Genomic DNA, 12,621 nt, shown 5'->3' with positions numbered 1-12,621 from the left:
AAAACCTCCCTCTGAGTCACTTCGAAGAGACTGGCCTGAAAGTGCTAAAAATGACCCCTCTTCCTCCTCCTCCTCCTCCTCCTCCTGGGCCACCTCCTCTTCCATCATCGCCCTAAGTGTTTTCTCAAGGAGACATAGAAGTGGTATTGTAACGCTGATAACGGTGTCATCGCCACTGGCCATGTTGGTGGAGTACTCGAAACAGCGCAACAGGGCACACAGGTCTCGCATGGAGGCCCAGTCATTGGTGGTGAAGTGGTGCTGTTCTGTAGTGCGACTGACCCGTGCGTGCTGCAGCTGAAACTCCACTATGGCCTGCTGCTGCTCGCACAGTCTGTCCAGCATGTGCAAGGTGGAGTTCCACCTGGTGGGCACGTCGCATATGAGGCGGTGAGCGGGAAGGCCGAAGTTACGCTGTAGCGCAGACAGGCGAGCAGCGGCAGGATGTGAACGCCGGAAGCGCGAACAGACGGCCCGCACTTTATGCAGCAGCTCTGACATGTCGGGGTAGTTGTGAATGAACTTCTGCACCACCAAATTCAGCACATGCGCCAAGCAAGGGATGTGCGTCAAATTGGCTAGTCCCAGAGCTGCAACGAGATTTCGCCCATTATCACACACCACCAGGCCGGGCTTGAGGCTCACCGGCAGCAACCACTCGTCGGTCTGTTGTTCAATACCCCGCCACAACTCCTGTGCGGTGTGGGGCCTGTCCCCCAAACATATGAGTTTCAGAATGGCCTGCTGACGTTTACCCCGGGCTGTGCTGAAGTTGGTGGTGAAGGTGTGTGGCTGACTGGATGAGCAGGTGGAAGAAGAGGAGGAGGAAGCCGAGAAGGAGGAGGTGGCAACAGGAGGCAAAGAATGTTGCCCTGCGATCCTTGGCGGCGGAAGGACGTGCGCCAAACAGCTCTCCGCCTGGGGCCCAGCTGCCACTACATTTACCCAGTGTGCAGTTAGGGAGATATAGCGTCCCTGGCCGTGCTTACTGGTCCACGTATCTGTGGTTAGGTGGACCTTGCTACAGATGGCGTTGCGCAGTGCACACTTGATTTTATCGGATACTTGGTTGTGCAGGGAAGGCACGGCTCTCTTGGAGAAGTAGTGCCGGCTGGGAACAACATACTGTGGGACAGCAAGCGACATGAGCTGTTTGAAGCTGTCTGTGTCCACCAGCCTAAATGACAGCATTTCATAGGCCAGTAGTTTAGAAATGCTGGCATTCAGGGCCAGGGATCGAGGGTGGCTAGGTGGGAATTTACGCTTTCTATCAAATGTTTGTGAGATGGAGAGCTGAACGCTGGCGTGTGACATGGTTGAGACGCTTGGTGACGGAGGTGGTGGTGGTGGTGTTGGTGGTACATCCCCTGTTTGCTGGGCGGCAGGTGCCAACGTTCCTCCAGAGGCGGAGGAAGAGGCCGAGGCGGCAGCAGCAGAATAGGCCGAGGCGGCAGCAGCAGAAGAGGTAGCAGGGGGAGCCTGAGTGACTTCCTTGGTTTTAAGGTGTTTACTCCACTGCAGTTCATGCTTTGCATGCAGGTGCCTGGTCATGCAGGTTGTGCTCAGGTTCAGAACGTTAATGCCTCGCTTCAGGCTCTGATGGCACAGCGTGCAAACCACTCGGGTCTTGTCGTCAGCACATTGTTTGAAGAAGTGCCATGCCAGGGAACTCCTTGAAGCTGCCTTTGGGGTGCTCGGTCCCAGATGGCGGCGGTCAGTAGCAGGCGGAGTCTCTTGGCGGCGGGTGTTCTGCTTTTGCCCACTGCTCCCTCTTTTGCTACGCTGTTGGCTCGGTCTCACCACTGCCTCTTCCTCCGAACTGTGAAAGTCAGTGGCACGACCTTCATTCCATGTGGGGTCTAGGACCTCATCGTCCCCTGCATCGTCTTCCACCCAGTCTTGATCCCTGACCTCCTGTTCAGTCTGCACACTGCAGAAAGACGCAGCAGTTGGCACCTGTGTTTCGTCATCATCAGAGACATGCTGAGGTGGTATTCCCATGTCCTCATCATCAGGAAACATAAGTGGTTGTGCGTCAGTGCATTCTATGTCTTTCACCGCTGGGGAAGGGCTAGGTGGATGCCCTTGGGAAACCCTGCCAGCGGAGTCTTCAAACAGCATAAGAGACTGCTGCATAACTTGAGGCTGAGACAGTTTCCCTGGTATGCATGGGGGTGATGTGACAGACTGATGGGGTTGGTTTTCAGGCGCCATCTGTGCGCTTTCTGCAGAAGACTGGGTGGGAGATAATGTGAACGTGCTGGATCCACTGTCGGCCACCCAATTGACTAATGCCTGTACCTGCTCAGGCCTTACCATCCTTAGAACGGCATTGGGCCCCACCATATATCGCTGTAAATTCTGGCGGCTACTGGGACCTGAGGTAGTTGGTACACTAGGACGTGTGGATGTGGCAGAACGGCCACGTCCTCTCCCAGCACCAGAGGGTCCACTAACACCACCACGACCATGTCCACGTCCGCGTCCCTTACTAGATGTTTTTCTCATTGTTATGGTTCACCACAACAACAAATATATTATTTGGCCCAATGTATTGTATTCAAATTCAGCGGGATATAAATTTGAGGCCTAGTATTTAGGCGCTGGGTGACCGGTATGGATTTAGTGACAGAATTAGACTTGGAAATGCACAGAAGCGTGTGTGTGAAGTTATTCTGAATGACCCTATGTGCACCTTGAATATTATATACCCTTTTTGGGATAGATTTCAAATAGCTCTGATATAGCAGGAACCACTAAATTATGAAATTGCTAAATTGGGAATTGTATTTCAACCCAGAACAAAAAATGTGCTTTGACGGACACTAAATATCTTGCCCAGCAACAACAGTACAGCGGTAACGAGAGATTTAGCAGGATATAAATTTGAGGCCTAGTATTTAGGCGCTGGGTGACAGGTATGGGTTTAGTGACAGAATTAGACTTGGAAATACACAGTAGCGGGTGTGTGTGAAGTTATTCTGAATGACCCAATGTGCACCTTGAATATTATATACCCTTTTAGGGATAGATTTCAAATAGCTCTGATATAGCAGAAACCACTAAATTATGAAATTGCTAAATTGGGAATTGTACTTCAACCCAGAACAAAAAATGTGCTTTGACGGACACTAAATATCTTTCCAAGCAACAACAGTACAGCGGTAACGAGAGATTTAGCAGGATATAAATTTGAGGCCTAGTATTTAGGCGCTGGATGACAGGTATGGGTTTAGTGACAGAATTAGACTTGGAAATACACAGTAGCGGGTGTGTGTGAAGTTATTCTGAATGACCCAATGTGCACCTTGAATATTATATACCCTTTTAGGGATAGATTTCAAATAGCTCTGATATAGCAGAAACCACTAAATTATGAAATTGCTAAATTGGGAATTGTACTTCAACCCAGAACAAAAAATGTGCTTTGACGGACACTAAATAACTTTCCCAGCTACAACAGGACAGCGGTAACGAGAGATTTAGCGGGATATAAATTTGAGGCCTAGTATTTAGGCGCTGGGTGACAGGTATGGGTTTAGTGACAGAATTAGACTTGGAAATACACAGTAGCGGGTGTGTGTGAAGTTATTCTGAATGACCCTATGTGCACCTTCAATATGATCTACCCTTTTAGGGATAGATTTCAAATAGCTCTGATATAGCAGAAACCACTAAATTATGAAATTGCTAAATTGGGAATTGTATTTCAACCCAGAACAAAAAATGTGCTTTGACGGACACTAAATAACTTTCCCAGCTACAACAGGACAGCGGTAACGAGAGATTTAGCAGGATATAAATTTGAGGCCTAGTATTTAGGCGCTGGGTGACAGGTATGGGTTTAGTGACAGAATTAGACTTGAAAATACACAGTAGCGGGTGTGTGTGAAGTTATTCTGAATGACCCAATGTGCACCTTGAATATTATATACCCTTTTAGGGATAGATTTCAAATAGCTCTGATATAGCAGAAACCACTAAATTATGAAATTGCTAAATTGGGAATTGTACTTCAACCCAGAACAAAAAATGTGCTTTGACGGACACTAAATAACTTTCCCAGCTACAACAGGACAGCGGTAACGAGAGATTTAGCAGGATATAAATTTGAGGCCTAGTATTTAGGCGCTGGGTGACAGGTATGGGTTTAGTGACAGAATTAGACTTGAAAATACACAGTAGCGGGTGTGTGTGAAGTTATTCTGAATGACCCAATGTGCACCTTGAATATTATATACCCTTTTAGGGATAGATTTCAAATAGCTCTGATATAGCAGAAACCACTAAATTATGAAATTGCTAAATTGGGAATTGTACTTCAACCCAGAACAAAAAATGTGCTTTGACGGACACTAAATAACTTTCCCAGCTACAACAGGACAGCGGTAACGAGAGATTTAGCGGGATATAAATTTGAGGCCTAGTATTTAGGCGCTGGGTGACCGGTATGGATTTAGTGACAGAATTAGACTGGGATATGGCCAAAAAATAACCACACTATTGCTGGTTAAATGCACTTGGTGACGGGCGCAGCTTGCCCCTGATGTAGTATATGGCCAAAAAATGAACAGACTATTGCTGGTTAAATGCACTTGGTGTCACAGCTTGACCAACCACACTACTGAGGGTTAAATGCACTTGGTGACGGGCGCAGCTTGCCCCTGATGTAGTATATGGCCAAAAAATAAACAGACTATTGCTGGTTAAATGCACTTGGTGTGACAGCTTCACCCTGATGTAGGCTTTAGCCAGAAAACAACCACACCATTGAGGGTTAAATGCACTTGGTGACAGGCGCAGCTTGCCCCTGATTTTGTATATGGCCAAAAAATGAACAGACTATTGCTGGTTAAATGCACTTGGTGTGACAGCTTCACCCTGATGTAGGCTTTAGCCAAAAAACAACCACACCATTGAGGGTTAAATGCACTTGGTGACAGGCGCAGCTTGCCCCTGATTTTGTATATGGCCAAAAAATGAACAGACTATTGCTGGTTAAATGCACTTGGTGTGACAGCTTCACCCTGATGTAGGCTTTAGCCAAAAAACAACCACACCATTGAGGGTTAAATGCACTTGGTGACAGGCGCAGCTTGCCCCTGATTTTGTATATGGCCAAAAAATGAACAGACTATTGCTGGTTAAATGCACTTGGTGTGACAGCTTCACCCTGATGTAGGCTTTAGCCAAAAAACAACCACACCATTGAGGGTTAAATGCACTTGGTGACAGGCGCAGCTTGCCCCTGATTTTGTATATGGCCAAAAAATGAACAGACTATTGCTGGTTAAATGCACTTGGTGTGACAGCTTCACCCTGATGTAGGCTTTAGCCAAAAAACAACCACACCATTGAGGGTTAAATGCACTTGGTCGCAGCTTGTGCTGGCGCACCACAAGACACAAAATGGCCGCCGATCACCCCAGAAAAATGTGACTGACAAACGGTCTGGGCAGCCTAAAAACAGTGAGCAATTGAGGATCAGCAGCTCAATGATCCACAGCTGCAGATCGATCAGTTAATCAAGTCCTTTGGAGGAGTTAATCTGCCTAATCTCGCCCTACTGTCGCAGCCGCAACCTCTCCCTACGCTAATCAGAGCAGAGTGACGGGCGGCGCTATGTGACTCCAGCTTAAATAGAGGCTGGGTCACATGGTGCTCTGGCCAATCACAGCCATGCCAATAGTAGGCATGGCTGTGATGGCCTCTTGGGGCAAGTAGTATGACGCTTGTTGATTGGCTGCTTTGCAGCCTTTCAAAAAGCGCCAAGAAAGCGTCACAAAAGCGCCAAGAAAGCGACGAACACCGAACCCGAACCCGGACTTTTACGAAAATGTCCGGGTTCGGGTCCGTGTCACGGACACCCCAAAATTCGGTACGAACCCGAACTATACAGTTCGAGTTCGCTCATCCCTAGTCATCAATATCAGATTGGTGGGGGTCCAACACTCGGCACCCTCACTGATCAACGGCTTGAGGAGGTTGTGGCACTTCGGCAAGCGCTGCGGCCTTCTCACAACATACCAAGAACGGCGCTGTACATTGCATAGTGGCTGTTCTTGGTATTGCAGCCCAGGCCCATTCACGTGAATCTGACTGATCTGCATATAGGCCATGTGACCAATGAACGTGACATTACTGGCCTAGGAAGATGCCGCAGGTCGAAACAGAGCACCACTTCCTCTTCACACAGCTGATAAGCAGGGGTGCCAGAAGTAGATCAATATTGATGACCCAGCCTAAGGACAGACCATCAATAGTGATGAGCGGGAGGTGCCATATTCGATTTTGCGATATTTCGCAAATATTCGATTGAATATTCGTATAATATTCATCTAAATCAAATATTCGTAATTATTTCATTTATCGCGAATAATATGCGATTAACCACTTTTTACACTTCTGCACTACACTACTTTCACCGTTTATTGCTCGGTCATGCAACTTACCACCCAAATGAATTTTACCTCCTTTTCTTCTCACTAATAGAGCTTTCATTTGGTGGTATTTCATTGCTGCTGACATTTTTACTTTTTTGTTATTAATCAAAATGTAACGATTTTTTTGCAAAAAAATGACATTTTTCACTTTCAGCTGTAAAATTTTGCAAAAAAAACTACACCCATATATACATTTTTAGCTAAATTTATTGTTATACATGTCTTTGATAAAAAAAAATGTTTGGGCAAAAAAAAAATGGTTTGGGTAAAAGTTATAGCGTTTACAAACTATGGTACAAAAATGTGAATTTCCGCTTTTTGAAGCAGCTCTGACTTTCTGAGCACCTGTCATGTTTCCTGAGGTTCTACAATACCCAGACAGTAGAAAACCCCCACAAATGACCCCATTTCGGAAAGTAGACACCCTAAGGTATTCGCTGATGGGCATAGTGAGTTCATAAAACTTTTTATTTTTTGTCACAAGTTAGCGGAAAATGATGATTTTTTTTTTTTTTCTTACAAAGTCTCATATTCCACTAACTTGCGACAAAAAATAAAAAATTCTAGGAACTCGCCATGCCCCTCACGGAATACCTTGGGGTGTCTTCTTTCCAAAATGGGGTCACTTGTGGCGTAGTTATACTGCCCTGGCATTCTAGGGGCCCATATGTGTGAGAAGTAGTTTGCAATCAAAATGTGTAAAAAATGACCGGTGAAATCCGAAAGGTGCACTTTGGAATATGTGCCCCTTTGCCCACCTAGGCTGCAAAAAAGTGTCACACATCTGGTATCGCCGTACTCAGGAGAAGTTGGGGAATGTGTTTTGGGGTGTCATTTTACATATAACCATGCTGGGTGAGAGAAATATCTTGGCAAAAGACAACTTTTCCATTTTTTTATACAAAGTTGGCATTTGACCAAGATATTTATCTCACCCAGCATGGGTATATGTAAAACGACACCCCAAAACACATTCCCCAACTTCTCCTGAGTACAACGATACCACATGTGTGACACTTTTTTGCAGCCTAGATGCGCAAAGCGGCCCAAATTCCTTTTAGGAGGGCATTTTTAGACATTTGGATCCCAGACTTCTTCTCACGCTTTCGGGCCCCTAAAGAGCCAGGGCAGTATAAATACCCCACATGTGACCCCATTTTGGAAAGAAGACACCCCAAGGTATTCCGTGAGGGGCATGGCGAGTTCCTAGAATTTTTTTTTTTTTGGCACAAGTTAGCGGAAATTGATTTTTTTTGTATTTTCTCACAAAGTCTCCCTTTCCGCTAACTTGGGACAAAAATTTCAATCTTTTATGGACTCAATATGCCCCTCACGGAATACCTTGGGGTGTCTTCTTTCCGAAATGGGGTCACATGTGGGGTATTTATACTGCCCTGGCATTTTAGGGGCCCTAAAGCGTGAGAAGAAGTCTGAAAAAAATGTCTGAATGGAGCCTTACAGGGGGTGATCAATGACAGGGGGGTGATCAATGACAGGGAAGTGATCAGGAAGTCTATATGCGTGATCAAAGGAACCAGCCTTATTAAATGTAATTGGATAAAGTGGGTTGAAAAGAAAAATTACTTATCCAGCTATATTCTAACCGATAGGGCAGTATACACTGTGCAATTTGGGGATATCCTGTATGTCCATGCCCAACTTTGTCCAGCAATACGGTCATTACCAGCCCGCACACTGTAGGGTGAACTAGGAGTTGCCAGGTAGGTTCGAGGACGGGGGGTCTCCACCATTAGGAGTCGCCCCTGGGCAAAGGGCCTAGCTTTAGGATCATTATTAGGGTTATCTATCCCCCTATTTTGGTATTGGTGGACATCTTGTGCATGGACTTCATAGGACTTTTTAGGTGATGTAATAATATTAATAAAAACCATTTACGATTAAGGGTTAGAATATAGCTGGATAAGTATATGCGTGATCACCCCCTTGTCATTGATCACCCACCTGTAAGGCTCCATTCAGACGTCCGTATGTGTTTTGCGGATCCGATCCATGTATCAGTGGATCCGTAAAAATCATACGGATGTCTGAATGGAGCCTTACAGGGGGGTGATCAATGACAGGGGGGTGATCAGGAAGTCTATATGGGTGATCACCCCCTTGTCATTGATCACCCAACTGTAAGGCTCCATTCAGACGTCCGTATGTGTTTTGCGGATCCGATCCATGTATCAGTGGATCCGTAAAAATCATACGGACGTCTGAATGGAGCCTTACAGGGGGGTGATCAATGACAGGGGGGTGATCAATGACAGGGGGGTGATCAGGAAGTCTATATGGGTGATCACCCCCTTGTCATTGATCACCCACCTGTAAGGCTCCATTCAGACGTCCGTATGTGTTTTGCGGATCCAATCCATGTATCAGTGGATCCGTAAAAATCATACGGACGTCTGAATGGAGCCTTACAGGGGGGTGATCAATGACAGGGGGGTGATCAATGACAGGGAAGTGATCAGGAAGTCTATATGTGTGATCACCCCCTTGTCATTGATCACCCACCTGTAAGGCTCCATTCAGACGTCCGGATGTGTTTTGCGGATCCGATCCATGTATCAGTGGATCCGTAAAAATCATACGGATGTCTGAATGGAGCCTTACAGGGGGGTGATCAATGACAGGGGGGTGATCAATGACAGGGGGGTGATCAGGGAGTCTATATGGGGTGATCATGGGTGATCAGGGGTTCATAAGGGGTTAATAAGTGACAAGGGGGGGGGGGGTGTAGTGTAGTGTAGTGGTGTTTTCTGGTACTTTACTGAGCTGCCTGTGTCCTCTGGTGGTCGATCCAAACAAAAGGGACCACCAGAGGACCAGGTAGCAGGTATATTAGACGCTGTTATCAAAACAGCGTCTAATATACCTGTTAGGGGTTAAAAAAATCACATCTCCAGCCTGCCAGCGAACGATCGCCGCTGGCAGGCTGGAGATCCACTCGCTTACCTTCCGATCCTGTGAACGCGCGCGCCTGTGTGCGCGCGTTCACAGGAAATCACGGCTCTCGCGAGATGACGCATATATGCGTGACTCTGCGCAGAGCTGCCACCTCCGGAACGCGAATCTGCGTTAGGCGGTCCGGAGGTGGTTAAACTAATCGTGCAATTTTTTTTTTCCCTGTATAAGGCAACGTTCCTATGACTATGGCTAGGCTAATATGTGTATTTTACGAATATTCTTAATATTGCTCTAACTTCGTCTTTTAGAATATTCGTAAAATACACATATAGATTGTAATTTAGCTAATATAGTGCTATAATCTTTTTTTTTTAGTCTAATTTTTTTTTGCCTCTTCTGAACTTCAGTTTTGGAAAATATATACACTATAAAAAAAATTACTATAGCACTATATTAGCTAAATTGCAGTCTATATGTGTATATTACAAATATTCTAAAAGACGCAGTTAGAGCAATATTACGAATATTCGTAAAATACACATATAGACTGTAATTTATGTGTACTGTTATTCCACTTTGGCATACTGCTCCCCGACAAGCGTCCCCGTCACCATGGGAACGCCTGTGCGTTAGAATATGCCATCGGATCTGAGCTTTAACGATCTCAGGGAAAACTCAGATCCAATGGTATTTTCTAACCCACAGGGGTTCCAATGGTGACGGGGACACTTGTCGGGGAGGAGTATGCGAACAACTGTACAGATAGGAAAAAAAATAATGCCAAAATTCTAAATAACGAATATATTCACTATATTGCTATGTATTAGTTTTTTAGAATATTGGTAATTTTATTTTCCATATGAAAACATGATTCCCCCCTGCTTAAGTTGCTTCTGGGCTAATGGCTTATTGACCCACAAGCAAGAATTTGATTTCGCAAATGTATAGAACTATATTCGAAATATTCGCAAAATCTCGAAGTTACAATATTCGAGAAAAAAATTCGCAATTCGAATATTCGCGCTCAACACTAACCATCAATATTAAACTCCTGGAAAACCTCATTTATTAGTAGAACAGTATGCAGACTCCCTCTAGTGCAGCAGATCAGCAGCCTCCAGCACTTCAGCAAGTCCCAGCATGTCCCATTGCCTTCTATGTGAGTTCCAAGAACAGCCGAGCAACTGTGCATGCTGGGAGTTGTAGTGGCCAGCAGTTTATCATTTAACACAGATTTGAGTTCAGCACCAATTATGAGTCTCCTCTAATAGATATTTAATAGCAAATTTTATTTTGGACAATTCTGTACCAAAGAAAGAAGTTTGATATTAAAGGGATTGCCCAGGTTTATAAAAACTAGTATTTAAATTTATTCAGTATTGCAAATTTATTCAGATAGAGCACCACTTGTGTCCAAGAGATCCTGTCTAACTGAAGCATAGCCACGCTCATTTAAAGAGGTTATCCCGTGATTAATGTAAAAAATGAAAATCAGAAATGATACAGTACATGACAATCTCTTTCTAACAAAGCTAGAACCAGCCCTGTACCTCACATGGATCCAGATATCTCCCATTCATTGCTCTGCTAGATTTATATCAAGCTGGCAGCTCAGGGGAGTGTCTTTTCTGCTGCAGCTCAGGGGGCGTGTCCATGCTCTACCTATCACAGCTCAGGAGACAGATAAAGGATGGAACTGAGCATGTGCGTCCACCTCAGCAAGGTGGACAGATAAACAATAAAAAAAAAAACGGCAGGTGGCACTATACACATACATTTTATTGAATAACTTATTGGCCATATTAAATGTTTAATTACATGCAATTACAAAAGTATTCAGATCCAGGTACTGGTTTGAAAATTGCAGAATATAATGACACAGCCAATCAGAGCTGGACCAGTAAGTAGCTGGGATGTGACATAGTAATTGCAGTCTTTACTAAGGCATTTATCACAGTGTAGCAAAGGGAAAAATCACTCACCATCGGTAGCTACATCTTCAATTCTCATGTTGTGTTTTTGAGCCATATAACCCAGTATTGAGAAGATGGCAAACCCAGAAATGAAACTTGTCACACAGTTCACGGTGCTTGTGAGCAGAGCATCCCTGTAATGAGAAGAATAAGACAGGTGCCGTTACTGCTGATTTGTCCTCACAAATGTTTGGTTAAGGCCTCATGCACACGACCGTTGTTGTGTTCCGTTCCGCAAAATGGGGTTCCGTTGTTCCGTGATCCGTTTCCGTTTTTGTTTCCGTGTGTCTTCCTTTATTTTTGGAGGATCACCAGACATGAAGGAAAGTAAAAAAAAATCTAAGTCAAGTTTGCCATGCAAATAATAGGAAAAAAGCGGACGCGGAGGACAATCTTGTGTGCCTCCGCGTTTTTTCACGGACCCATTGACTTGAATGGGTCCGCAAACTGTTTTCCGTGAAAAAAATAGGACAGGTTATATTGTTTTGACGGACTGGAACCACGGATCACGGACGCAGATGTCAAACGGTGCATTAGCCGAGTTTTCAACGGACCCATTGAAAGTCAATGGGTCTGCAGAAAATCACGAAAAATGGAACAACAGACACGGAATGAAACAACGGTCGAGTGCATGAGGCCATACAGAGATGAAAATACAATAAATACTTTCTGGATCAATATTGTACATGTATTAATGCAAATTTATACATCAGGTCAAAAAGAGGGACATTTATGGAGCAAAGAGATACAGAGGGACTTGGGTCAAAAAGAGGGACACTTGGGAGGTCCGCTTTTATCTTAGCTCTATTAGGGCAGAGATGCGATCTGTGACTACGGATCATTTAGGTGCCTACATGAACAACAGTTTCACCTGATGAACAAGCGTTTTACTCGTTCATCGGGTGATCGGCTGCACCATTAGATGGGTTCTCAGAAACATCCATTCCCGATAATCGGCCTGTCTAAGGCGACTTTCACACTAGTGTTTTTGCTGGATCCGGCAGGGCTCAGCAAAATGCTTCCGTTACTGATAATACAACAGCCTGCATCCGTTATGAACGGATCCGGTTGCATTATCTTTAACATTGCCTAAACAGATCCATTATAAACGCCATTGAAAGTCAATGGGGGACTGATCCATTTTCGATTGTGTCAGATTGTGTCAGAGTCAAATGGATCCATCCCCATTGACTTGCATTTTGGGTCCTGACTGATCCGCCTTGCTCCTCACCCCATGGCGGTTTGCTTTCCGGTATGAGAACACAACGAAACGGAACATAATGCATTTTGGA

The 12,621-nt window shown here is 45.0% G+C and overlaps 1 protein-coding gene across 1 annotated transcript in view; it reads right to left on the bottom strand.

The window, feature by feature from the left end:
• The window catches only part of SLC6A2 (solute carrier family 6 member 2), a 162,333-nt gene that overhangs the window by 30,522 nt on the left and 119,190 nt on the right, over positions 1-12,621 (bottom strand). The window contains exon 7 of the mRNA XM_044270290.1: positions 11,339-11,463. Coding sequence (XP_044126225.1) covers positions 11,339-11,463 — 125 coding nt within the window. The remainder of the gene's footprint in view (positions 1-11,338; positions 11,464-12,621) is intronic.

The sequence above is a fragment of the Bufo gargarizans genome, chromosome 10 (assembly GCF_014858855.1).
Source record: "Bufo gargarizans isolate SCDJY-AF-19 chromosome 10, ASM1485885v1, whole genome shotgun sequence".
NCBI lineage: Eukaryota > Metazoa > Chordata > Amphibia > Anura > Bufonidae > Bufo > Bufo gargarizans.
This window is presented reverse-complemented; position numbering and strand designations above follow the sequence as displayed.